The sequence below is a fragment of the Entelurus aequoreus genome, linkage group LG19 (assembly GCF_033978785.1).
Source record: "Entelurus aequoreus isolate RoL-2023_Sb linkage group LG19, RoL_Eaeq_v1.1, whole genome shotgun sequence".
In the NCBI taxonomy this organism is placed as follows: domain Eukaryota; kingdom Metazoa; phylum Chordata; class Actinopteri; order Syngnathiformes; family Syngnathidae; genus Entelurus; species Entelurus aequoreus.
The window spans coordinates 4,758,643-4,784,380 of NC_084749.1; the positions used below are offsets into that span (position 1 = coordinate 4,758,643).

At 40.1% G+C, this 25,738-nt stretch overlaps 1 protein-coding gene across 2 annotated transcripts in view; it reads right to left on the reverse strand.

The window, feature by feature from the left end:
* Nucleotides 1-25,738, reverse strand: part of mier2 (mesoderm induction early response 1, family member 2) — a 51,571-nt gene that overhangs the window by 17,452 nt on the left and 8,381 nt on the right. For both annotated transcript variants that reach the window (XM_062027713.1, XM_062027714.1), the window contains exons 2-8: nucleotides 19,827-19,985; nucleotides 13,041-13,154; nucleotides 8,047-8,158; nucleotides 7,829-7,908; nucleotides 7,682-7,751; nucleotides 2,748-2,887; nucleotides 2,539-2,620 (exon numbers count right to left, since the gene is read on the reverse strand). In XM_062027713.1, coding sequence (XP_061883697.1) covers nucleotides 2,539-2,620; nucleotides 2,748-2,887; nucleotides 7,682-7,751; nucleotides 7,829-7,908; nucleotides 8,047-8,158; nucleotides 13,041-13,154; nucleotides 19,827-19,853 — 625 coding nt within the window. In that variant the 5' untranslated portion in view covers nucleotides 19,854-19,985. The remainder of the gene's footprint in view (nucleotides 1-2,538; nucleotides 2,621-2,747; nucleotides 2,888-7,681; nucleotides 7,752-7,828; nucleotides 7,909-8,046; nucleotides 8,159-13,040; nucleotides 13,155-19,826; nucleotides 19,986-25,738) is intronic.

The following is a 25,738-nucleotide window of genomic DNA, read 5'->3' on the forward strand; positions in this document are numbered from 1 at the left end:
CTTCTATTTTTTTAGCTTCGCAAAGCTGAATATTATTAATCGTGTATTTACATGTTCAGTCGCTGTGAATGTCCATTTTGCGTTCTCGACTCTCATTTTCAAGAGGATATAGTATCCGAGGTGGTTTAAAATACAAATCCGTGATCTACAATAGAAAAAGGAGAGTGTGGAATCCAATGAGCCAGCTTGTACCTAAGTTACGGTCAGAGCGAAAAAAAAAAACGTCCATCACTGCCTCTCCAGTCCTTCACTGTAACGTTCCTCATCTACGAATCTTTCATCCTCGCTCAAATTAATGGGGTAATCATCACTTTCTCGGTCCGAATCTCTCTCGCTCCATTGTAAACAACGGGGAATTGTGAGGAATACTAGCTCCTGTGACGTCACGCTACTTCCGCTACAGGCAAGGCTTTTTTTATCAGCGAGCAAAAGTTGCGAACTTTATCGTCGATTTTCTCTACTAAGTCCTTTCAGCAAAAATATGGCAATATCGCGAAATGATCAAGTATGACACATAGAATGGATCTGCTATTCCCGTTTAAATAATTTTTTTTTATTTCAGTAGGCCTTTAAAAAAGGCTTAAAACCCCTTCTTAAAAAAAGCTTTTTTTTTTTAGATATATGTGTGCTAGTTCTAGCTATTAGGCTGTTCTAGTTTTTTTTTTTTACTATTTATTTTACTTGTTGGAGGCAGCTATTTGTGGTTCTAGCGTTGTTGTTTTTTTTTAAATGCACTGTAGCCCTTTGAAGTTGTTTGTTTAGTGTAAAGTGCTTTTACAAATACAATCTATTATCATTATTATTATTTAATATTAAAACTAGCAAGTAGTTTTCTTGCACTTGGCATGAATAGGCTGAGGTGGAGTCCCACTTAGGGATGATGTTTGATAAGGAATTATCGAGTTCGAGTCTATTATGGAATCCTCTTATCGAACCGATTCCTTATCGATTCTCTTATGGAGTCCAGATAGGTTGTTGTATATGGAAAAAACCACACAATATTTGGTTTAACAAAAGCTCACTTTTATTATATAATAAAAAAATAAAATCTAATAAATAAATAAATATTGACTGTTACCCACCTAAAAAAATAAAATAAAATAAATAAATATTGACTGTTGTTACCCAAAGTATATTAAGTGGGATTTTTCAGAGAAACAAATATATACAGTAACACAAAAACAAGCTGTCTCTGTGATCACTATAGGTGTATAAATAATAATATAGTGTTAAATAACATCAGTCCCTTGGGCACAAAACTGAAAATAATACAGCTCTCCAAAAAGTGCACTTCTGCTGCTATTGGAACATAACTGTTTGTTATGATGCTTTGACATTTTTGCACTTTATTTCTTTATTGAAAGAAAATTCTATGAAGAGAAAAGTTCTTTGCAAATGTGGTTACAATGCTAAAAAATGAAAAGTTAAAGCTAAAAAAAGAAATACACTTTATTGAGTTAACATTATTTCTTTATAGGAGGAAAAATGTTATGAGCTAGAGAATATAACAACTACACTACCCAGCATGCAACGGGAGTTACGAGCATGCGCGGTAGCCCCGAAAAGTGTTGCATGTTGCCACGCTGTGAAAGTAAACGTCAAGAACTCAGCCAACACGCCTCGTCTGCATTATTTATAATTAGACAGACAACACATCTACAGTGTGATTTTGTAACGTTTACAAGGAAAGAAAAACAAAAGTTAAAAAAGGGAGATATGTTGTATATATATGTATGTGCTGCAGTGTTGTATATATATGTATGTGCTGCGGTGTCATATATGTTGTATATATATGTATGTGCTGCAGTGTTGTATATATATGTATGTGCTGCAGTGTTGTATATATATGTATGTGCTGCAGTGTTGTATATATATGTATGTGCTGCGGTGTCATATATGTTGTATATATATGTATGTGCTGCAGTGTTGTATATATATGTATGTGCTGCAGTGTTGTATATATATGTATGTGCTGCGGTGTTGTATATATATGTATGTGCTGCAGTGTTGTATATATATGTATGTGCTGCAGTGTTGTATATATATGTATGTGCTGCAGTGTTGTATATATATGTATGTGCTGCGGTTGTTTTAAGAAGGTTGCGACAGCTGCCGTAAAGGAGGTGCGTTGCTAGCCTGGTTGCTATGTTTCCGCTTGGTCGTAAAAGTGTTGGTCATGTGTTTTACCCTGCTCAAATCTCTCAGTAAAGTTATTCGATGGACGATAGCTTTTGTTTTGAACTTTATTACACCTTGGAGCGCTTTTTCCCGTCCATTGTTTTCCTGCTTTCCCTATCTGCGCCTAATGACTGAGCTACGTGACGTCAATTCTTGTGATGTCACACGGAGCATTTCTGGTCGGGACGGGATTCGAATAAAGAATCAACTCTTTTCCTTTACTATAGTGGTCTCGATAACGGGTACCGGTTCTCAAAAAGGGATTCGAGTCCGAGGACTCGATTCTTTTCTTATCAAACAACCGGGAAAACCGGTTTCGAGTATCATCCCTAGTCCCACTCCAAGCTGAACGACACTTACCACTGAACACTTTCACATTGAAGCTCAATCGTCGCAGTGCCTCGTCTGTGTTGAAGTTGCATTTCACCAGCTCATACAGCGCCTGGCAACCAAAAAAAGTTGTAAAAATGGAGCGATATGTTGAAAACATATATTTTTTTTAATATTTAGTTGCTGTCAATGCTTGACTGTGACGTGTGACGGGATCCGGCGCCTACATGCAACGGTACCTGCTCGTTGTCTCGGGCGGTGCCGCTACACTTCTGTTTGCACATTTCCCCCGGCCTCTGCGCGCTCAGCAAGAACGCCTCCACTTCCTGCGCCGTCAGAGCCCCAGGTCTCCACAACAACTGGTCCCCACTGTTGTACGCTGAAGCCAGAAGAACAGGACAGTCAGGTTGCCAAATAGCCAGAAGTTGGTGATTCCCAACCACTGTGGGAGATCACCATGCGGGGGCCTCATGTATTAAGACAAAAACCTGGCCTAAGAACTTCTGCGCAGCAAAGTTGAGCTGTATCAACAGTGAACTGAACGTGGAAATGTGTCATGTTCACGTGCGCACATTTCTACCAATTACACACACAGGTAGTCGTTTGGGCGTTGTCAACATTTGATTTCAAAAGATCGAAAATAAACTTTTTCACCAATTTTGCCATATTTGTGAGGACGTCTATTAATTCATCTTGGCGATCATTTTGCCGCCTATTGCTGTTACAACGTGAAGGATGGTCCCAAATTTGTGTCACGTGGCTGCTCCTGCAAATAGCTCTCCTGGGTTGTAATAATACATTGAGTAATCAAACAAGAGTCAAAGTCTTTCATATCCTTTTTGATATGTTGATATGATTAGATTTTTTTCTTTTTTAAATTCCCATTATGTTTATAAAGTCAGTAAATATATCCCTGGACACATGAGGACTTTAAATATGACCAATGTATGATCCTGTAACTACTTGGTATCGTATCCATACCTAAATGTGTGGTATCATCCAAAACTAATGTAAAGTATCAAAGAAGAGAATAATAAGTAGAGATGTCCGATAATATCGGCCGGCCGATATTATCGGCCGATAAATGCTTTAAAATGTAATATCGGAAATTATCGGTATCGTTTTTTTTATTATCGGTATCGTTTTTTAATTTTATTTTATTTATTTATTTTTTATTAAATCAACATAAAAAACACAAGATACACTTACAATTAGTGCACCAACCCACCCCATTTACACTCATTCACACAAAAGGGTTGTTTCTTTCTGTTATTAATATTCTGCTTCCTACATTATATATCAATATATATCAATACAGTCTGCAAGGGATACAGTCTGTGCTTCCTACATTATATATCAATATATATATCAATACAGTCTGCAAGGGATACAGTCCGTAAGCACACATGATTGTGCGTGCTGCTGCTCCACTAATAGTACTAAACTTTAACAGTTAATTTTACTAATTTTCATTAATTACTAGTTTCTTATTTTATTTTATTAATTTAAAAAAAAAAGGACCTTATCTTCACCATACCTGGTTGTCCAAATTAGGCATAATAATGTGTTAATTCCACAACTGTATATAACAGTATCGGTATCGGTTGATATCGGTATCGGTAATTAAAGAGTTGGACAATATCGGAATATCGGATATCGGCAAAAAGCCATTATCGGACATCCCTAATAATAAGTGATTATTACATTTGAACAGAAGTGTAGATAGAACATGTTAAAACAGAAAATAAGCAGATATTAACAGTAAATGAACAAGTAGATTAATAATGCATTTTGACAGTTTGTCCCTCATAATGTGTACAAAATAATAGGTGTATAAATGACACAATATGTTACTGGATACGTCAGCAGCTAAATTAGGAGTCTTTGTTTGCTTACATACTAATAAAATAAAAGTGGTCTAGTTTGTTCACTATCTTATTTAAGGACTAAATTACAATAAAAAAACACATGTTTAATGTACCCTAAGATATTTTCTTAAATTAAAGCCAATAATGCCATTGTTTGTGGTCCTCTTTATTTAGAAAAGTATCGAAATACATTTTGCTACCAATACCAAAATATTGGTATGGGGACAACCCTATTTACTACTTAGTAATGTATCTATGCCAGCGTTGTATAGTGACAGGCAGAACTATTAAGTGCTTATCCACTCCTTACTTAACCTCGGTATCCACCTGTTGCCCTTCAAACAAGAGCATTAGTGTGGAATTGTGCCTTGGCTACAGGGCCGGCCCGTGGCATAGGCCGTATAGGTAAATGCTAAGGGCGCCGCCCATCAGGGGGCGCCACGCCAGTGCCACAAATGTTGGAGGAAAAAAAAACAACAACAAAAAAAAAAAAGTTGGTACTATTATTTCTAAATACATAAAATAATCCCACGTTAATTAAAATGCAAAGTAAAGCCTATTTAATAGAAATATTATTTGTTACAACATTACGCCCCCCCTCCCCCGGCAAGGTGCGCCCCCTCCCTTCCCGTATCATGACTCTTTTTGGACGTCACCACATAAAAAAATCAACACAAGATGTCAAAACGGCCAAAACTGTCAGGTGCCCAGGGAAGAAAAAAGAGAAAAGAAGAGGAGAAACGAGAAAAAGACAGAGGTAGCAGGTAGGAAACGTTAGCCTACATTAAATTATTTGTCTGTTACAGAATGTGATAGTAACCTGGCTTTTTAGCATTAAGCTAATGTTACATGATTCAGCAATTGCTAATCAATAAATAGCTAGTTCTATTTTAACGTCGGGTTAATATTGTGGAGGGGGCTAAATTGTTATGGAAAATAATAATGTAACGTTAGGTAATTACAGTACTCCCTGGTGTACAGTAATTTGTAAGTCATTCTAGTTAATACAATATTAAAAAGCACAAATGGAGAACTCTGTAGGATCCCCTTTTTTGTAATATAGTTGTTAAAGTCATACTGGTTTGATATCTTGTTTTGTGCAGTGCCTTATTTATATTGTATTTTTAATTTATTTTATGCAACTTGTTGACACGTTTTATTTTGTGTTTATATATGTAAAAAATATTGTATTTCATATATTCTTTTTTTTTTTTGTATTCATTTATTCATCCATATTTTTTTTAATCTTGTTAACTATTCTGATTGTTAATTTGCTTTCTTTAAAGGCCTACTGAAACCCACTACTACCGACCACGCAGTCTGATAGTTTATATATCAATGATGAAATCTTAACATTATAACACATGCCAATACGGCCGGGTTAACTTATAAAGTGACATTTTAAATTTGCCGCTAAACTTCCGGTTCGAAACGCCTCTGAGGATGACGTATGCGCGTGACGTAGCCCGACGAACACGGGTATGCCTTCCACATTGAAGCCGGTACGAAAAAGCTCTGTTTTCATTTCATAATTCCACAGTATTCTGGACATCTGTGTTCGTGAATCTGTTTCAATCATGTTCATTGCATTATGGAGAAGGAAGCCAAGCAAGCAAAGAAGAAAGTTGTCGGTGCGAAATGGACGTATTTTTCGAACGTAGTCAGCCACAACAGTACACAGCCGGCGCTTCTTTGTTTACATTCCCGAAAGATGCAGTCAAGATGGAAGAACTCGGATAACAGAGACTCTAACCAGGAGGACTTTTGATTTGGATACACAGACGCCTGTAGAGAACTGGGACAACACAGACTCTTACCAGGATTACTTTGATTTGGATGACAAAGACGCAGACGTGCTACTGTGAGTATGCAGCTTTGGCTTTTTTTTGCGTATGTACGTAACTTTTTTAAAATATATAAGCTTTATGAACCTTGGGTTAGGTGAACGGTCTTTTGGGCTGAGTGATTGTGTGTGTTGATCATGTGTTTGAATTGTATTGGCGTGTTCTATGGAGCTAGGAGCTAGCAGAGGAGCTAGGAGCTAGCATAACACGTACCGTACCGTAAGTGCGCGTCACGTACGTAACTTTTTAAAAATATATAAGCTTTATGAACCTTGGGTTAGGTGAACGGTCTTTTGGGCTGAGTGATTGTGTGTGTTGATCAGGTGTTTGAATTGTATTGGCGTGTTCTATGGAGCTAGGAGCTAGCAGAGGAGCTAGGAGCTAGCATAACAAACACGCAGGTGTTATTATGCAGGATTAATTTGTGGCATATTAAATATAAGCCTGGTTGTGTTGTGGCTAATAGAGTATATATATGTCTTGTGTTTATTTACTGTTGTAGTCATTCCCAGCTGAATATCAGGTACCGTGAGTATGCAGCCTTGGCTGCTAAACATTCGATAACTTGACCGTATGTGCGCGTCACGTACGTAACTTTTTAAAAATATATAAGCTTTATGAACCTTGGGTTAGGTAAACGGTCTTTTGGGCTGAGTGATTGTGTGTGTTGATCAGGTGTTTGAATTGTATTGGCGTGTTCTATGGAGCTAGGAGCTAGCAGAGGAGCTAGGAGCTAGCATAACAAACACGCAGGTGTTTTTATGCAGGATTAATTTGTGGCATATTAAATATAAGCCTGGTTGTGTTGTGGCTAATAGAGTATATATATGTCTTGTGTTTATTTACTGTTGTAGTCATTCCCAGCTGAATATCAGGTCACCCCCGGCTCTCACAGCATCTTCCCTATCTGAATAGCTTCAACTCCCCACTAGTCCTTCACTTGCACTTTACTCATCCACAAATCTTTCATCCTCGCTCAAATTAATGGGGAAATTGTCGCTTTCTCGGTCCGAATCTCTCTCACTTCATGCGGCCATCATTGTAAACAATAGGGAACTTTGCGTATATGTTCAACTGACTACGTCACGCTACTTCCGGTAGGTGCAAGCCTTTTTTTTATCAGATACCAAAAGTTGCAATCTTTATCGTCGTTGTTCTATACTAAATCCTTTCAGCAAAAATATGGCAATATCGCGAAATGATCAAGTATGACACATAGAATAGATCTGCTATCCCCGTTTAAATAAAAAAAATTCATTTCAGTAGGCCTTTAAGTAAAAAAAAAAAGGTCAAAGACAAAGCTATTCGGTTTCTTGTGAGTATATACACTTCACTGCCGATGTGGGGTGGCGCCACCTAAAATCTTGCCTAGGGCGCCAGATTGGTTAGGGCCGGGCCTGCTTGGCTAGATAAAGGTTGGGAAACTGCCAGAGGATGAGAGAAGTCGCACTAATTCATTACCTATTTCCTGGTAAGTATAGGGACAGAGTGGAGGGATTGTTGCCTGGTACATGGAACCGACCATGATCTCCTAGGAAGGATGGCATAGACATTCGTTAAGTCCGTGTCAGGCTGCTTCAGTCAGGCCAAAACGTGCGGGATCGCAACCTTGTGTTCTTCATTGGAGGGAAGAGATTCATTGTCCGAATCCTCGTCACATGAGCTGACTGGTGTGTCTTTGTCGCCGGCTGTGAGGGGAGAACACCACAAGGTTCGGTGATCCACCGACTGTGTCTGAGCGCTTCTAGTCCTTTTTCGGGACCGGAAGACACGGGACGGAGATGTGCTGGAGAGCTTTGCTCTTTCCCTTTTTGCGAGTGACTTACCAGGCAGGTGATGAAGCCGATCAGAGGTAGTGGAGGTGACCGAAGGGGTGAGGTCATCAGCGGAGGACTCGACTCCCTCTTCTCCTTGGAAAAGGTCCTCGGTTATCTGCTTCTGGAGATGACACAAAAAAAAGCTTCAACTGAAACTGCAATATCATGTTTCCCCGACATGGAATTGATTGTGGTGCACCTCAAAATAATAAATGTTTTTTTTTTACATGAAAACAAATACAAAAATTAAATAGTGTATGAATGGATATACTGATATAAGATATTTTCTGGACCATAGAGCGCACCGGATCTCATCCGTGGCTCACTAGTGCAACAACAACAACGCCAGAAATGTGTCCCGTGAAAAACCGTCTGACCGGAACTCTCTAAGAACCAGAGCTGGGTAGAGTAGCCAGAAATTGTACTCAAGTAAGAGTACTGTTACTTTAGAGATGTATTACTCAAGTAAAAGTAAGGAGTAGTCACCCAAATATTTACTTGAGTAAAAGTAAAAAGTATGTTGTGAAAAAACTACTCAAGTACTGAGTAACTGATGAGTAACCTGTTCGTTTAATGATGACGGCAACAAATAATGCACAAAAACATAAAAATAGCAATGAGCAAATTCAGAGCCAGGAATATCTCTTAAGCAACTAAAACAATAATATATATTAAATAATAATATATTAACATAAAAACACTAACTTAACAGCACCATAGGCTCAGTAGGCAGATATTACAAAGGAAAATAACAAGTTAGCCTTTACGCAAACCATAAACTGATAGGTGTGGGCTACACGGTGCACCTGGGAACACACTGTGCACTTCTGATTGGTGTTTCTATGCATGTGTGAGTGTGTATGCGACTGTGTGTGTGAGTGTGTGTGCGACTGTGTGTGTGAGTGTGTGTGTCTCTGTCTGTCTATGAGGCTGCAGTGCGTTAATAAATGTCCCCACACGATGTACATTTGACAGTGATTCATAGCAGGGAAGCTAACATCAGCCTACGGTGACAGCCAAAATATCTACTAACGTTACTTACCGCGATGTGCTTTGTTGAGTTCATGTAAGCTTAAGCTTGTTAATCATGTGACCGCCTGGCTCTGTTTGATTGGTGAAACGTCACCAGTGACTGTATTTGATTGGTGAAACGCAAGCATGCATAGATCCTACTTTGAAGGTCTGTCTGACAAACCAAAACAAACAAAGCGTGCATTAACAGATGGATAAAAATCAGTAGCGAGTAGCGAGCTGAATGTAGATAAATGGAGCGGAGTTAAAGTAGCGTTTCTTCTCTATAAATATACTCAAGTAAAAGTATGTTGCATTAAAACTACTCTTAGAAGTACAATTCATCCCAAAAGTTACTCAAGTAGATTTAACGGAGTAAATGTAGCGCGTTACTACCCACCTCTGCTAATAACTAAAGTTCCTTGGGTGAATAATGTCAACTCACTACACTGGTAGTTTTTAGCACTTCCATAGCAAGTTATAAGTTAGAACTGTACGCTAATTTATATTAGAAATGGCAACAGCAGAGTCCCATAACAAGAAGGTAGTGAAAAAGAAGAAGCTTATCGACTACGGCATCGTCACAGACTACAGTGGCGGACCTGCGCAAATTTCCAGGACTTATGCAGATCCCAAATACACATCAGCAGGTACCAGAAGGTAAGAAAAGTTGGTTTTGCATAATATTGTGAAACAAAACGCCAGATAATATGTCTGCTAATGGGTGCCATTTTGCGGTCCTTATACACACACCATAGTAATACTGGTATCTCTGACTACGGTAGCCGTAATGGCCGACAATCCATCAAGTGGTGCGGCTTCAAAGTCCCACTAAAACATTTTGACAGATTTTTGAGTGCCGTGTGTAATGTTCTTTATTTTCAATGGAACATTTAAAGTTTTGGTGTTGTTTACTGGCGTCATCTTGCAGTCTACATGTATCTCTTATGTGTGACTGCCATCTACTGCACTGCAAAAACTGAAGTCTAAGTAAGATGAAATATCTCAAATAAGGGTGATCTTTGCTTATTTTCTGTCTGATAAGATCATTGTTCTCACTAAGCAGATTTTATGTTGGAGTGTTTTACTTGTTTTAAGTGTTTTGGTCCTAAATGATGTCAGTAAGATATTACAGCTTGTTGCTGAGATTTGATGACCTATATTGAGTAAAACATGCTTGAAACTAGAATATCAACTGTTGCAAAGCTGTGTCATCAACACTCACAAGTATAAAACTACTTTTTCAAAGAATTAATTTCTTATTTCAAGCATGAACAAAAAAAATCAGCCAAATGGACTTTGCGGTTTTATTTTCAATGAAACAATAGAAAATACGTACTCATAAAGTAGTACGGTTGGCACATACAGTAAACTGACAGTTAATATTTAAACATTTAACATGTGACATTTCAAACTATTTTAATAGAAATAGTTCATGCACATTCAGGTAAATTATTCAAAATTACAATAAAGAAAAATTTGGCTGGGGGCCAGGCTGTGTGTATGTATATATATATATATATATATATATATATATATATATATATATATATATATATATATATATATATATACCTTGCACACTAATTGACTGAAAGAGCACGCACTTGGCGCGATGATGTCATGTTATCCATGGAAAAATTTATTTTTAGACAATATGATTTGCCTGAGCGGCTAGGAGACCCCGAGAGTAACAAGATGTTGCCTTGTTGCCTTTCCATTAAGAACAATAAATTAGTTTTTAGTATAAGTTTGTGGTTTCAAGAAATGTAATGCCGAGCGCATATCATTATGTCAAGATAATGGCACTAGCATTTACTTCATTTAACAATATTTTTCAACATATTGAGAAAAAAGTTCTCATATTTGTTTTTTCTATCAAGAAAAGTGCACTTGTTATTAGTGACAATATACTTATTTTAAGGTATTTTTGGGTTCATTGAGGTTAGCTAATTTGACTTGTTTTGGAAAGTCTTGACAAGCCAAATTTTCTTGTTCTATTGGCAGATAATTTTGCTTAGTTCAAATAAAATACCCCTCATTTTTGTATTTTTTTTCTTGTTTTTGAACGCTGACTTTTTGCAGTGTGGTCACACTTATCATTATACCATGTACCAAATTAAATTGCTTCGAGGTCGGTAAGCACAACCAGAATAATTTCTTACATTAGGCGCACCAGGTTATAAGGCGCACTGTCAATTTGTTTGACAAAATGAAAGGATTATGAGTGCGTGCACCTTATAGTCCGAAAAATACGGCAGTCTATTATCTTAATACAATTGGCCATAATATGTTTAAAAAACATCTCAAATATCATACAATTGTTCCTTTGTGCTTCATTTTGGAAAACAAAAACCAAAAAAAGTGTATCTAAATGGCTTGGTCACGCACCTAAACAGAGTTGACACTCATGAGAAAAAGTTGAAGAGAAAATTATTTCAAGTTAATTAAGGCATTTCTACCCTCATTTTGACAATAATGTTATGCCGTGTGCGTCTTCCAACCTCCGTTCGGACATGTGTGTGTGTGTGTGTGTGTGTGTGTGTGTGTGTGTGTGTGTGTGTGTGTGTGCGTGTAGAGTATGCATGCTCCCCCGTGCCTGGAGGCTTTTCTCCGGGTGCTTCCTCTCGCATTCCAGAAATGTGCCTGTTGCTAACATGTGTTACCTAACATTGCTAGCTTCATTGTAAATAGTCGATAGGTACAGTATGAATGTGAGTGTGAATGATTGTCTTTTCGTGTGTACGCCATGCTAATTGTGGTTAGCCTGTCAATGAGCCACTGCATTGTACGTTAGCATTAAGCTAGCAGCATTGTAGTCAACCACCATCTGCATGATTGTATTGTTTTTTTTCCCCAGTTAATCCCAAACTGTATTATTAATTTAACATGATTCCTACATGTATGTACACTTCATGTGTATATATTTAGTACTTTCCTTAGTGTGCTTAGTTTTACAGTGTGGGGGAATAGCAATAAACCACCTCAAGTTATTTTCGATCTCTAATTCAAATGACTGTTTACATATTTGGCAAACTAAATTCCAACGTTCAGAGAGGGCAGAATATAGCGTAGCCTGTGTTACATTGTACAATAAACAGCAACAATTGAAAAAAAGAGAAGAACAATATAATAAGTTATTTATAATAACAAATATTTATTTTTAAATACCGGTATACAATACATAAGACAGATTTGGTTTTAGATGTACATTAAACATTTCTTTAGCCGTTTTAAAGAAACTATATCTATATATAATGTTACTATAACAATCTACAAGGTTAATATAAGTTGCTTCTCTTTCTTCCTCTCCATCTTTCTGCATTCTTTTGAATCTCTAGTTATTATTCCGTATATGTATTGTTGCATTTGAACAACTATATTGTTGATAATAGAGGTCAATTATTGGTATTGTTCATTATCAATAGTGATATTTCTATTGGTATTTGTATTGCTCCATTTGTAGTGTAATAATGCTCATTGTCATTTCTGTATTATTATTTATTTCCCTAACTGCTTCTTTGCTATCACTTTTACCATCATATTTGTACATATCCTATTTGCTGATGTTGCTCTATTGTTGTTGTTGTTGTTGTTGTGTTTGCTGTTGTTGTTTTTGTCTCTGTCGTATCCCCCTTTTGTCCCCACAATTTCCCCCTCTGTCTTCCTTTTCTCCTCTTTCTATCCCCTCCTGCACCAAATAATAATATAAATACATTTACTAAAGTCAAATACAAATGAGGCAACAAGAGAAGTATCCTACACTTCTCTTTTGTAAGTAAATGTGAACAGTTGATATGGGCATCTACATCTACTATATGATTTGCCTGAGAGGCTGGACAGGACCAAAAAATAAATAAAGAAACTATATCTAACAGTGCTAATCAAAAGGATCATGACACCATATATATATGATGATGTCACATTGACCTCGCCCCTCCTCCTCATATGTAGTGGCAACCTGGGGGGAAACCCTGTGTACGACTTCTCACCTTGTCCAGAGTCATGCCTGGCAGAGTGGCGGCGACATGACAGTTCTGCTTGGCTGGATCGGACACCGTGTAGCCATAAAGTGCTAGCAGGTCCTCCAAGGGCAGCTCGCTGGCCTACAAAAAGACGATAAACAGGAATGGCGACCTGATAAATGATGCATTTGTTTCATTTTACAAAAGTTACTTCAAAATGACATTCTTGACTCAAGAAAACAACGTGTAAATACTTCAAAAAAACAAAATAATCCGTAACAACATGGTGAGAGCTTTGCAAACATTCAAGGTTAGATAGCAACATTAGCTGTTAGAAGACAATGCCAACAAAATGCTAGTGTACCAGTAAAGCAGCAAGCACTAAACGGTGGGGGGGACTACAAAAAAAGAAGAATGATTTCTTAATTAACCCTTGTGTAATGTTCATATTGTTGTTACTCAGCCAGCGTTTGTGGGTCTGATGGACCCCTTGCATTTTGTGGCTTTTAATGCCTCACTTTTATGTTTAAATACTGAACAGATGTTTACATTATCCCAGTAAACATCTGTTCAGTATTTGAACATAAAAGTCAGGCATTAAAAGCCACAAAATGCAAGGGGTCCATCAGACCCACAAACGCTGGCTGAGTAACAACAATATGAACGTTGCACGGAAAATTTCTCTGGCAGTTTCTGCATCCCACAGGGATTCTTCTTTTGTGTTTCTGCACCTGCGCTTCCCACACAAGGTTGCAACATTGTTTGTCAACACTGTCGTCTGCTATTATTTTCTCGCACATTTGACCCGCTGATGTTCTGTGTACCTACACTCTGTCCTCCTCCTGTCTAGGCCTGCTGTATGTGTTCATCTAAACTCATTGCCGTTTTGAGTTTTATTTAGCGCGCGTGAAAAGGACGTGCAAAAGAGGTGCTCGCGCAGCACAGACAGACGGAATCCTGCGTCCTGTGTGTGTCTGTCAACAATCCTGCGTCCTATGTGTGTCTGTCAACAATCCTGCGTCCTATGTGTGTCTGTCAACAATCCTGCGTCCTATGTGTGTCTGTCAACAATCCTGCGTCCTATGTGTGTCTGTCAACAATCCTGCGTCTTACGTGTGTCTGTCAACAATCCTGCGTCCTATGTGTGTCTGTCAACAATCCTGCGTCCTATGTGTGTCTGTCAACAATCCTGCGTCCTATGTGTGTCTGTCAACAATCCTGTGTCCTATGTGTGTCTGTCAACAATCCTGCGTCCTATGTGTGTCTGTCAACAATCCTGCGTCCTATGTGTGTCTGTCAACAATCCTGTGTCCTATGTGTGTCTGTCAACAATCCTGCGTCCTATGTGTGTCTGTCAACAATCCTGCGTCCTATGTGTGTCTGTCAACAATCCTGCGTCCTATGTGTGTCTGTCAACAATCCTGTGTCCTATGTGTGTCTGTCAACAATCCTGCGTCCTATGTGTGTCTGTCAACAATCCTGCGTCCTTTGTGTGTCTGTCAACAATCCTGCGTCCTATGTGTGTCTGTCAACAATCCTGCGTCCTATGTGTGTCTGTCAACAATCCTGCGTCCTATGTGTGTCTGTCAACAATCCTGCGTCCTATGTGTGTCGGTCAACAATCCTGCGTCCTATGTGTGTCTGTCAACAATCCTGCGTCTTACGTGTGTCTGTCAACAATCCTGCGTCCTATGTGTGTCTTTCAACAATCCTGCGTCCTATGTGTGTCGGTCAACAATCCAGCGTCCTATGTGTGTCTGTCAACAATCCTGCGTCCTATGTGTGTCTGTCAACAATCCTGTGTCCTATGTGTGTCTGTCAACAATCCTGCGTCCTATGTGTGTCTGTCAACAATCCTGCGTCCTATGTGTGTCTGTCAACAATCCTGCGTCCTATGTGTGTCTGTCAACAATCCTGCGTCCTATGTGTGTCGGTCAACAATCCTGCGTCCTATGTGTGTCTGTCAACAATCCTGCATCTTACGTGTGTCTGTCAACAATCCTGCGTCCTATGTGTGTCTTTCAACAATCCTGCGTCCTATGTGTGTCGGTCAACAATCCAGCGTCCTATGTGTGTCTGTCAACAATCCTGCGTCCTATGTGTGTCTGTCAACAATCCTGTGTCCTATGTGTGTCTGTCAACAATCCTGCGTCCTATGTGTGTCTGTCAACAATCCTGCGTCCTATGTGTGTCTGTCAACAATCCTGCGTCCTATGTGTGTCTGTCAACAATCCTGCGTCCTATGTGTGTCTGTCAACAATCCTGCGTCTTACGTGTGTCTGTCAACAATCCTGCGTCCTATGTGTGTCTGTCAACAATCCTGCGTCCTATGTGTGTCTTTCAACAATCCTGCATCCTATGTGTGTCTGTCAACAATCCTGCGTCCTATGTGTGTCTGTCAACAATCCTGCGTCCTATGTGTGTCTTTCAACAATCCTGCATCCCATGTGTGTCTGTCAACAATCCTGCGTCTTACGTGTGTCTGTCAACAATCCTGCATCCTATGTGTGTCTGTCAACAATCCTGCGTCCTATGTGTGTCTGTCAACAATCCTGCGTCCTATGTGTGTCGGTCAACAATCCTGCGTCTTACGTGTGTCTGTCAACAATCCTGCGTCCTATGTGTGTCTGTCAACAATCCTGCGTCCTATGTGTGTCTTTCAACAATCCTGCATCCTATGTGTGTCTGTCAACAATCCTGCGTCCTATGTGTGTCTGTCAACAATCCTGCGTCCTATGTGTGTCTGTCAACAATCCTGCGTCTTACGTGTGTCTGTCAACAATCCTGCGTCCTATGTGTGTCTGTCAACAATCCTGCGTCCTTTGTGTGTCTGTCAACAATCCTGCGTCCTATGTGTGTCTGTCAACAATCCTGCGTCCTATGTGTGTCTGTCAACAATCCTGCGTCCTATGTGTGTCTGTCAACAATCCTGCGTCCTATGTGTGTCTTTCAACAATCCTGCATCCTACGTGTGTCTGTCAACAATCCTGCGTCCTATGTGTGTCTGTCAACAATCCTGCGTCCTATGTGTGTCTTTCAACAATCCTGCATCCTATGTGTGTCTGTCAACAATCCTGCGTCCTATGTGTGTCTGTCAACAATCCTGCGTCCTATGTGTGTCTTTCAACAATCCTGCATCCTATGTGTGTCTGTCAACAATCCTGCGTCCTATGTGTGTCTGTCAACAATCCTGCGTCTTACGTGTGTCTGTCAACAATCCTGCGTCCTATGTGTGTCTGTCAACAATCCTGCATCCTATGTGTGTCTGTCAACAATCCTGCGTCCTATGTGTGTCGGTCAACAATCCTGCGTCCTATGTGTGTCTGTCAACAATCCTGCGTCTTACGTGTGTCTGTCAACAATCCTGCGTCCTATGTGTGTCTTTCAACAATCCTGCGTCCTATGTGTGTCGGTCAACAATCCAGCGTCCTATGTGTGTCTGTCAACAATCCTGCGTCCTATGTGTGTCTGTCAACAATCCTGTGTCCTATGTGTGTCTGTCAACAATCCTGCGTCCTATGTGTGTCTGTCAACAATCCTGCGTCCTATGTGTGTCTGTCAACAATCCTGCGTCCTATGTGTGTCTGTCAACAATCCTGCGTCCTATGTGTGTCGGTCAACAATCCTGCGTCCTATGTGTGTCTGTCAACAATCCTGCGTCTTACGTGTGTCTGTCAACAATCCTGCGTCCTATGTGTGTCTTTCAACAATCCTGCGTCCTATGTGTGTCGGTCAACAATCCAGCGTCCTATGTGTGTCTGTCAACAATCCTGCGTCCTATGTGTGTCTGTCAACAATCCTGTGTCCTATGTGTGTCTGTCAACAATCCTGCGTCCTATGTGTGTCTGTCAACAATCCTGCGTCCTATGTGTGTCTGTCAACAATCCTGCGTCCTATGTGTGTCTGTCAACAATCCTGCGTCTTACGTGTGTCTGTCAACAATCCTGCGTCCTATGTGTGTCTGTCAACAATCCTGCGTCCTATGTGTGTCTTTCAACAATCCTGCATCCTATGTGTGTCTGTCAACAATCCTGCGTCCTATGTGTGTCTGTCAACAATCCTGCGTCCTATGTGTGTCTTTCAACAATCCTGCATCCCATGTGTGTCTGTCAACAATCCTGCGTCTTACGTGTGTCTGTCAACAATCCTGCATCCTATGTGTGTCTGTCAACAATCCTGCGTCCTATGTGTGTCTGTCAACAATCCTGCGTCCTATGTGTGTCGGTCAACAATCCTGCGTCTTACGTGTGTCTGTCAACAATCCTGCGTCCTATGTGTGTCTGTCAACAATCCTGCGTCCTATGTGTGTCTTTCAACAATCCTGCATCCTATGTGTGTCTGTCAACAATCCTGCGTCCTATGGGTGTCTGTCAACAATCCTGCGTCCTATGTGTGTCTGTCAACAATCCTGCGTCTTACGTGTGTCTGTCAACAATCCTGCGTCCTATGTGTGTCTGTCAACAATCCTGCGTCCTTTGTGTGTCTGTCAACAATCCTGCGTCCTATGTGTGTCTGTCAACAATCCTGCGTCCTATGTGTGTCTGTCAACAATCCTGCGTCCTATGTGTGTCTTTCAACAATCCTGCATCCTACGTGTGTCTGTCAACAATCCTGCGTCCTATGTGTGTCTGTCAACAATCCTGCGTCCTATGTGTGTCTTTCAACAATCCTGCATCCTATGTGTGTCTGTCAACAATCCTGCGTCCTATGTGTGTCTGTCAACAATCCTGCGTCCTATGTGTGTCTTTCAACAATCCTGCATCCTATGTGTGTCTGTCAACAATCCTGCGTCCTATGTGTGTCTGTCAACAATCCTGCGTCCTACGTGTGTCTGTCAACAATCCTGCGTCCTACGTGTGTCTGTCAACAATCCTGCGTCCTATGTGTGTCTGTCAACAATCCTGCGTCCTATGTGTGTCTGTCAACAATCCTGCGTCCTATGTGTGTCTGTCAACAATCCTGCGTCCTATGTGTGTCTGTCAACAATCCTGCGTCTTACGTGTGTCTGTCAACAATCCTGCGTCCTATGTGTGTCTGTCAACAATCCTGCGTCCTGTGTGTGTCGGTCAACAATCCTGCGTCCTATGTGTGTCTGTCAACAATCCTGCGTCCTATGTGTGTCAGTCAACAATCCTGCGTCCTATGTGTGTCAGTCAACAATCCTGCGTCCTATGTGTGTCTGTCAACAATCCTGCGTCCTATGTGTGTCTGTCAACAATCCTGCGTCCTATGTGTGTCTGTCAACAATCCTGCGTCCTATGTGTGTCTGTCAACAATCCTGCATTCTGTGTGTGTCTGTCAACAATCCTGCGTCCTATGTGTGTCTGTCAACAATCCTGCGTCCTATGTGTGTCTGTCAACAATCCTGCGTCCTATGTGTGTCTGTCAACAATCCTGCATCCTGTGTGTGTCTGTCAACAATCCTGCGTCCTATGTGTGTCTGTCAACAATCCTGCATTCTGTGTGTGTCTGTCAACAATCCTGCGTCCTATGTGTGTCTGTCAACAATCCTGCGTCCTATGTGTGTCTGTCAACAATCCTGCGTCCTATGTGTGTCTGTCAACAATCCTGCGTCCTATGTGTGTCTGTCAACAAATCTGGACTGACAGGAATAAAAAAATAGTCTATTCAGCAATTTCCTTTTATAAATTGTTTTCGCTGTTGGAAGACTTACAAGTACAGTGGAAAAACAAGCTGCCTCTATGAAGCTATTATCTTTTATATTTGATTTATGACATCAAAAGACTTCCAAGATTCGCGAATCTTGGAAGTTGATCATCGATATGTTTAACGTAGTATCAATCTCACAGAGATGCCCGAGCCATTTTGCGAGATAATGAGGAAGCAGTCACGTGATCCGTGACGAAGCGTTAGGAACCACAGATCCCTTCCCCGTCAACAACAACGCTAATCAAGCAGACTTTGTGAGAACCAACAATTGTGTCTTAATTGCGTCAAATCAAAGCGGTTACACATGTCACGGCGTGGGCTCCAACTCGCTTTTCCCCGGCAGCTGGGTCTTCCAGCGCGCTCACGCTGGCCGCGTCACGCCCACATGCCGGCAAGACTGCGGATGATCAGCAATCTGCACACCTGGAGCTGATGATCAGACCTGCCTTCTTAAGCCTGCACAACCTGCCATCCCTGGCCGGAATATAATCTTCTGTTGGCGTAAAACCTCCGTTCCCGTGTTGACGTTGCTGTGTGTCTCGTCATTCCTCGTCGTCGTTCCCCTGCTTCCCAGACTGCCTCTTCCATCTCGACCTCCCACTCAGACACGGACCTCTTGACGCCTCTCTCTCAGTCCCACGGACCTCCCGCTCGTCTCTCAGACCTTCCTCTGTCTGGTCCCCGCTCTCGATTCAACACTACGGTAAAACACTCAAGTAATTCCCACAACTAGTCTACACCACACACTCTTGGATATTAGTTCACACTCCATTTTCTTAGTTTGGATTATTATTGTTTAATTATTATATATATTATGTATATATTGTGGTGACCCAAACCATATAATGAGAGTCATTCACCTAAGAGGACACTGTAGCTTTAAGAGAAGAAGCGGAGGAGGAGTTAGGTACTTCCGCTTCCGGTTCAGAGGTCGTTGTTGTTGTCAAATGTATGACATTCTAGGTTGGAGCTAGTAAACTTCCTCGACTACGCTCACGTCTCCTGTCTCGTTGTTTACTAACTCCACAATATATATATAATAAAGCATAGAGCTTTACTGCCCCCTTGTGGAACTGTGCTGTCACAACTCCCTCCAACCATAACCACACAGGCACTAACATGCAGCGACACGATAGAACTTACGGTCTGGGATTGGGCCGCCATCTTCATTGGATGAGGAGATCCTCTCCTTCAACTCCGGTTCAGACTCCTACTTCTTCGGCCGAGCGTCCTCATGGCGATACCTCAGCGTCTCAACTCAGCTGCAACTTTGGTGGCCAGGTCCAAAGGCCCTCGGCTCGCCTGTGGAGAGAAACCAGAGTGGTCACATACAGCACTCAGCACAGGTTTTAGGCCACAGTGACGAGGTTCATTTAGCCCACTGATAATAACTTTAAAAACAAGGTGCGTCTATAAAACCGAGGGGCGTGTTGAGTGTGTCAGAGCGCACACACTCACAGAGCACACAAGTAGAAACAGTGAGGAGAGGAGAGCTGGCAATTCTACTGGTTAATAAAGAGGGTGCGTGAAGGTATTTGGGCTTCAAAACTATCGATAAAGATGACACTTTAAACACGGAAGCGCCACGTTGCGAGAAGTGCTTTAAAACGCGCCTCGCCAAAGGTGGCAAGACTTCCTGCGCTTCAAATTGAGGTAAACATTTAAATAACAATCAACCAGGCCTGCACAATGAGTTTAAAGGTTGTGTAGATAACTAGCTCTCCTGTTGTGCACATGTAGATACGTAGACGCGCACACAGCTGGTTGGCTTGAACGCAATTAGTAGCAGAGTCCAAACCGCCCACGTAGCGCCAACTAATGCAAGTGAAATGACTGAAGTCTGTAACAAATTGCTAGAATTTGTGTTTCAACTTAAACAATGTGTGTTTTATCTGCCACATGTCTTATCTGTCTACTTTTAGCTATAGTATTGACTTTTTAGTATTTCCTAATGATTTTATTTGTCTTAAAGACAGACTACGAGTGGCAACAATAATCATGAAGCATTCAATACAATGTCAATAAATAATTCTATTCTATTTTAACCCAATCCTAGATTATGGCAGACTAGATCTAGTATGTAAAATTGTAAATTGTTCTTTGAGTGCAACAAGAAAAGCGCAATGTGTTTAATGCATTTTCATTTTTGTTTCAGTCTTCTAAAATTGTTCTTTGAGTGCAATAAGAACCATAGATTTTTGTTCAAATTCATTTTTCTGTAATCCCCTTTATTTTGAAAACACATTACTTAATAATGTTTGATTGTTTTTTAGCTAGCAGGCCACTTCCTGGTCCATTGGGTGGTGGCGTTACAATTCTAGAAGGGTGCACAAGTCTATCTATATCATATTCTGAGACTGATAGGAAGTCAGAAATATCATTTTTGTATCTTAAAAAGGCCCAACCTCAAAGCCCTGCAGTCAAACATATATGGCAACTACACAGCCATTTCGAGGCAGTGTTAAATAGCTCCGTCTAAAACAAGGACAAATACAGGTTAGATCAGGGGTGGGCAATTAATTTTTACCGGGGGCCGCATGAGCAACCCGAGCACTGCTGGAGGGCCACATCGACAATATTTCAATTAAATTTTGCTCAATATTATTTTTGATATATACCGTAAGATAAATAATAATAATAATAATAATAATTAATAATAATAGTAATACTTCAACATAGTGTATGTAACAGCATTCCATGACTAATATAAATAAATTAACATTAATAATAAATGACAGTAAAATAAGCACACGTATGACTGAGGAGTCATAGTGTAACTTTGTGTGATGTTTGAATTGTCCGACTTTTTGTGTGGCCATAAACGCACCAGTGGTTTAGTGCTATGCGTGTTGGTGACAGATGACAAGTTGGTTTGTACGGCAGAAAATGACTAGTTTTTCGAGATAGAAGTGTTTTACTTATGTTTTTGGTGTGGTTATGGCCGAATATAAACAGTTTTGCTCAATAAAGTGATCGATATAATTCCTGGCCTCGAAGCATCTCGATAGACGTTACAATAATTGAACGGTGTTCAATTGAACGGTGTTGACGAACACCGTTAGGGCCGCTTGTTGTCACTGTCACTCAAAGTTGCATTGCAAAATTACATAGAATAAATATGTTCATTTTGTTTAGAATTCAGATGGGATTTGATTTGGTGCGCGGCATATATTTGCTGCGCGCAGCAGACGCTTGAGCAGTGCGCAATTGCGCAGGCACGCACCTTAGAGGGAACGTTGCTCTGCAGTCCATGTCTTGTTGGAAACACGCCATTCCTCATCAACTTTTCTCTTTTTAGCGTCTCGGGTGTAAAGCGTGCATCACTTGTCGCTGCATGTGCACCTTCACTCGCAGGTTACACACTGACACACGCCCATAAATAATAATTTTCAAAATAAAAGCAGCACAGTTGTATTGCGCGCACGACATAGATGTTTTTTCAACTTTATTTTGTAATTAATGATTGCAGCTGTTCACATTCACTCACAATCACGCACACGCATACGTCCACACGGAAGTAATACAAATAACGATTTTCAAAACAAAAGCAGCACCGTTGTATTGCACACTCGACATAGATACTTTTTAAAATTTATTTTGTAATTTATAATTGGCCTCACGCGGGCCGGACAGGGACGCACAAAGGGCCGGATGCGGCCCGCGGGCCGCAGAATGCCCAGGTCTGGGTTAGATTGTCTCGCTTTTAGGGCTGCAGCTATCGATTATTTAAGTAGTCGAGTAACCGAGCGGTTAGTTTATTCGGTTATCCCAGTAATCGGATAAAACACACTTTATAGCCTAAATGCGTATTTTAGGGAAATAGTTGAAATAAACAAGGATTTTTGTACTCGCCATAACCTTCATTACCTTCTATTTACCTTCTTTGAACTTTTTTACCTTCTACATTCCTTATTTACATTTTGTTTACCTTCTATCTAACTTTGTTTTCTTTTCAGTAACCTTCCCGTACATTTTATTAAACTTATTTTACCTGGAATTGACCTTTTATTTACCATTTTTACATTTTATTTTCTACTTTTACCTTTTTTCTAACTTATTATAACCTTCTATATTCCTTATTTGACCTTTTTATTTACTAGCTTTACCTTCTATTTACCTTTTGTATTACCTTATTTGACCTTTTATTTACTTCTTTTACCTTCTATATTCCTCATTTTATATGTTATTTACCTATAAAAATGGGACCCATAACCTCCCTGCTTGGCACTCAGCAACAAAGGGTTGGAGTTGGGGGTTAAATCACCAAAATGATTCCCGGGCGCGGCGCCGCTGCTGCCCACTGCTCCCCAAGGGGATGGGACAAATGCAGAGGACAAATTTCGCCACATCTAGTGTGTGTGTGACAATCATTGGTACTTTAATCTTAATCTTATTTGAGCTTTTATTTATTCTGTAACCTTCTATTTACATTATTGTACCTTCCATTTACCTTTTTTCACTCTCTATAGTCCATTTTTGACCTTCTATCTAACTTTTTAGACTTAAAACCAGGGGAGACAGGGCCTTCGCTGTGGTCGGCCCTAAACTCTGGAACACTCTGCCCCTCCATGTTCAAACTGCTTCCACAGTGGAGTGTTTTAAGTCTCGTCTTAAGACCCACTTTTATTCTTTGGCTTTTAACACTACGTGAGTTGTGTGGTCTTCTGTCCTCTGTTGTCCTGTGTGTTTTTTTTAAAATAAATTTTGATGTCTATTTTACTGTTTTAATTGGTTTTACCCTTTAAAATCGTTTTTAATCATATTTATTTTTTTTATATAGTCTCTGTATTGGTTTTCTATTCATTTATTTTTTGTTTTTATTCAGTCATTGGTGTAGCATAATATTGTTTTTAATATTGTTTTTAACATGGCTGTGCAGCACTTTGGAAACATTCTTGTTGTGTAAATGTGCTATATAAATAAAGTGGATTGGATTGGGTTTTTACTACTTTTACTTTCTATTTACCTGGTTTTACCTTCTATTTATATTTTTAGTACCTTCTTTTAATCTTTTTTGGCTTCTATTGACCTTATTTTACCTATAACTTACCCTTTTCACCTTATTTTTTTTACTTATTTTACCATGCTTTACCTTTTATTCAACTTCTTTACCTTATCTTATTCTGTCCGGATTTCATAAAATTTTATTGGTTACCCTTTAACAATGAATTGAAGCAACAGAATATAAATTGATCGATTAAGTCCTGCTCTCTTTCCTGCGTCTGAGTGGGTTCCACCAGTGCTGTGCACCAAGTTATTAATTAGAAACGATCCCACTACCAGTTTAAGTTATTTTCTCCAACTGTTCTCTACAACATTTCTAACCTTCCGTGGTAGTCTCAGAGCCGTAACAGAGGCGGATGGCCACCTGTGTGTAAGGTACTTTGCAATGCTGGGATCGGGGTTTGAAGTCGCACACCTAAAAGTCACTTCTCAAGCAATCACAGGATACCATGTTTCGGAGACAAAGTGCACACAATTGCGACAATATCCCTGCTTCTCTGGGTTCTGTATAAAATGCGAAGGAAACTACTGTTGTGGCTCTGACAGGCATTTTGTTCAATCTCTGTGTGAAAAAGGCTACAGACTTCGATTTGCATTCCACAATCCCAGTCCGAGGTCAGAGATGTCTGACCTCACAGTTACTAATCTGAGAGACAGTCAACAATGACAACATATAGATTCCTGTTTCTGCTAAAATGCAGAGCAACATCAAAACGCTTCAAACACAGAAATGACCCGAAACCAAAAAACACCATTAAGCCGCTGCGACAGGAAAATGTTGCCAATGCATAAACGGTGCATGATTAAAAACAAACGCAAAAGAAAAATGCTGCAGATCCCAGAACCAAACACAAACTCCCAACTGCATGAGATAAATAGTGCAAGTTCACAGAACAAAATGGACGTTTGCCAGGCTACCAGGGCAGACATGAGCAGGATGTTAGGATTTGAAAAATACCCCCCAAAAATTAAATGTTTCTTTTTGTTGAGCCTAACTAGTGCTGAAGCGGTCGATCATTTTGGTATTTGACTAATTTATTGATTAGTTTGTCCGATTAATCGACGAATCGAATAAAACACCCTTTTTAGCCTCAATGCGTGGTTTAGGGAAAATATTGGAAATAAACAACTTTTTCACTTGCCATAACCTTCATTCTTTTTTTCCTAATAAATGTAGAAAAAACCCTAAATCCTCACTGTTGGCTGCCACACAGATCATGGTACCCACACACCACCGCTCTCATGTGTGCTCCATCACAGGTCCGGGCACGCCGTGCAGGATTTGATGAATTATTATTAATAACACGCGTTAAACAAATAATCGAAGCAAGAGAATACAAATCCAAGCTTTTTTGTAATCAAATTAACGGTTGCAGCCCTAATAGTCACCACAATGTCGTGTGTTCATTATCAGTACAAGTCAATTTTGATACGGCTGTCGGTATTTTTTTTAATCCGGCCGATTGTCGTAATTATGACACTTTAGGTGCTTATACACCGTCCTCTTAGCGATCCAGTAACCCACAGGCCAATATTAATCCCCTCCAAAAAGTGAATATTTAAATTAATATAATAATGTATAAAGTTGCTCTGAAGACTGACACACCTTGCTTAAATGCACACCTACCTACCATGCTAATTATATATTTGATATATCATGTAAAAGGTCTGCGCTCTGCACATGAATGCCATACATAAATATTTTCTCCAGCTAAGTGTAATTGTAATAAATAGAAACTGTGAGGTCTTTACATGACATAACTGCATTGCACCTCGCACAACAAACATTTAACGGGGTCTTATTTCTTATTCCTACATTTAAAAAACTTCCTTGTGGTCTACATCAGTGTTTTTCAACCACTGTGCCGCGGCACACTAGATACAGTCTGGTGTGCCGTGGGAGATGATCTAATTTTACCTGTTTGGGTTAAAAATATTTTTTGCAAAGCAGTAATTATAGTCTGCAAATGATGTGTTGTTGTTGAGTGTCGGTGCTGTCTAGAGCTCGGCAGAGTAACCGTGTAATACTCTTCCATATCAGTAGGTGGCAG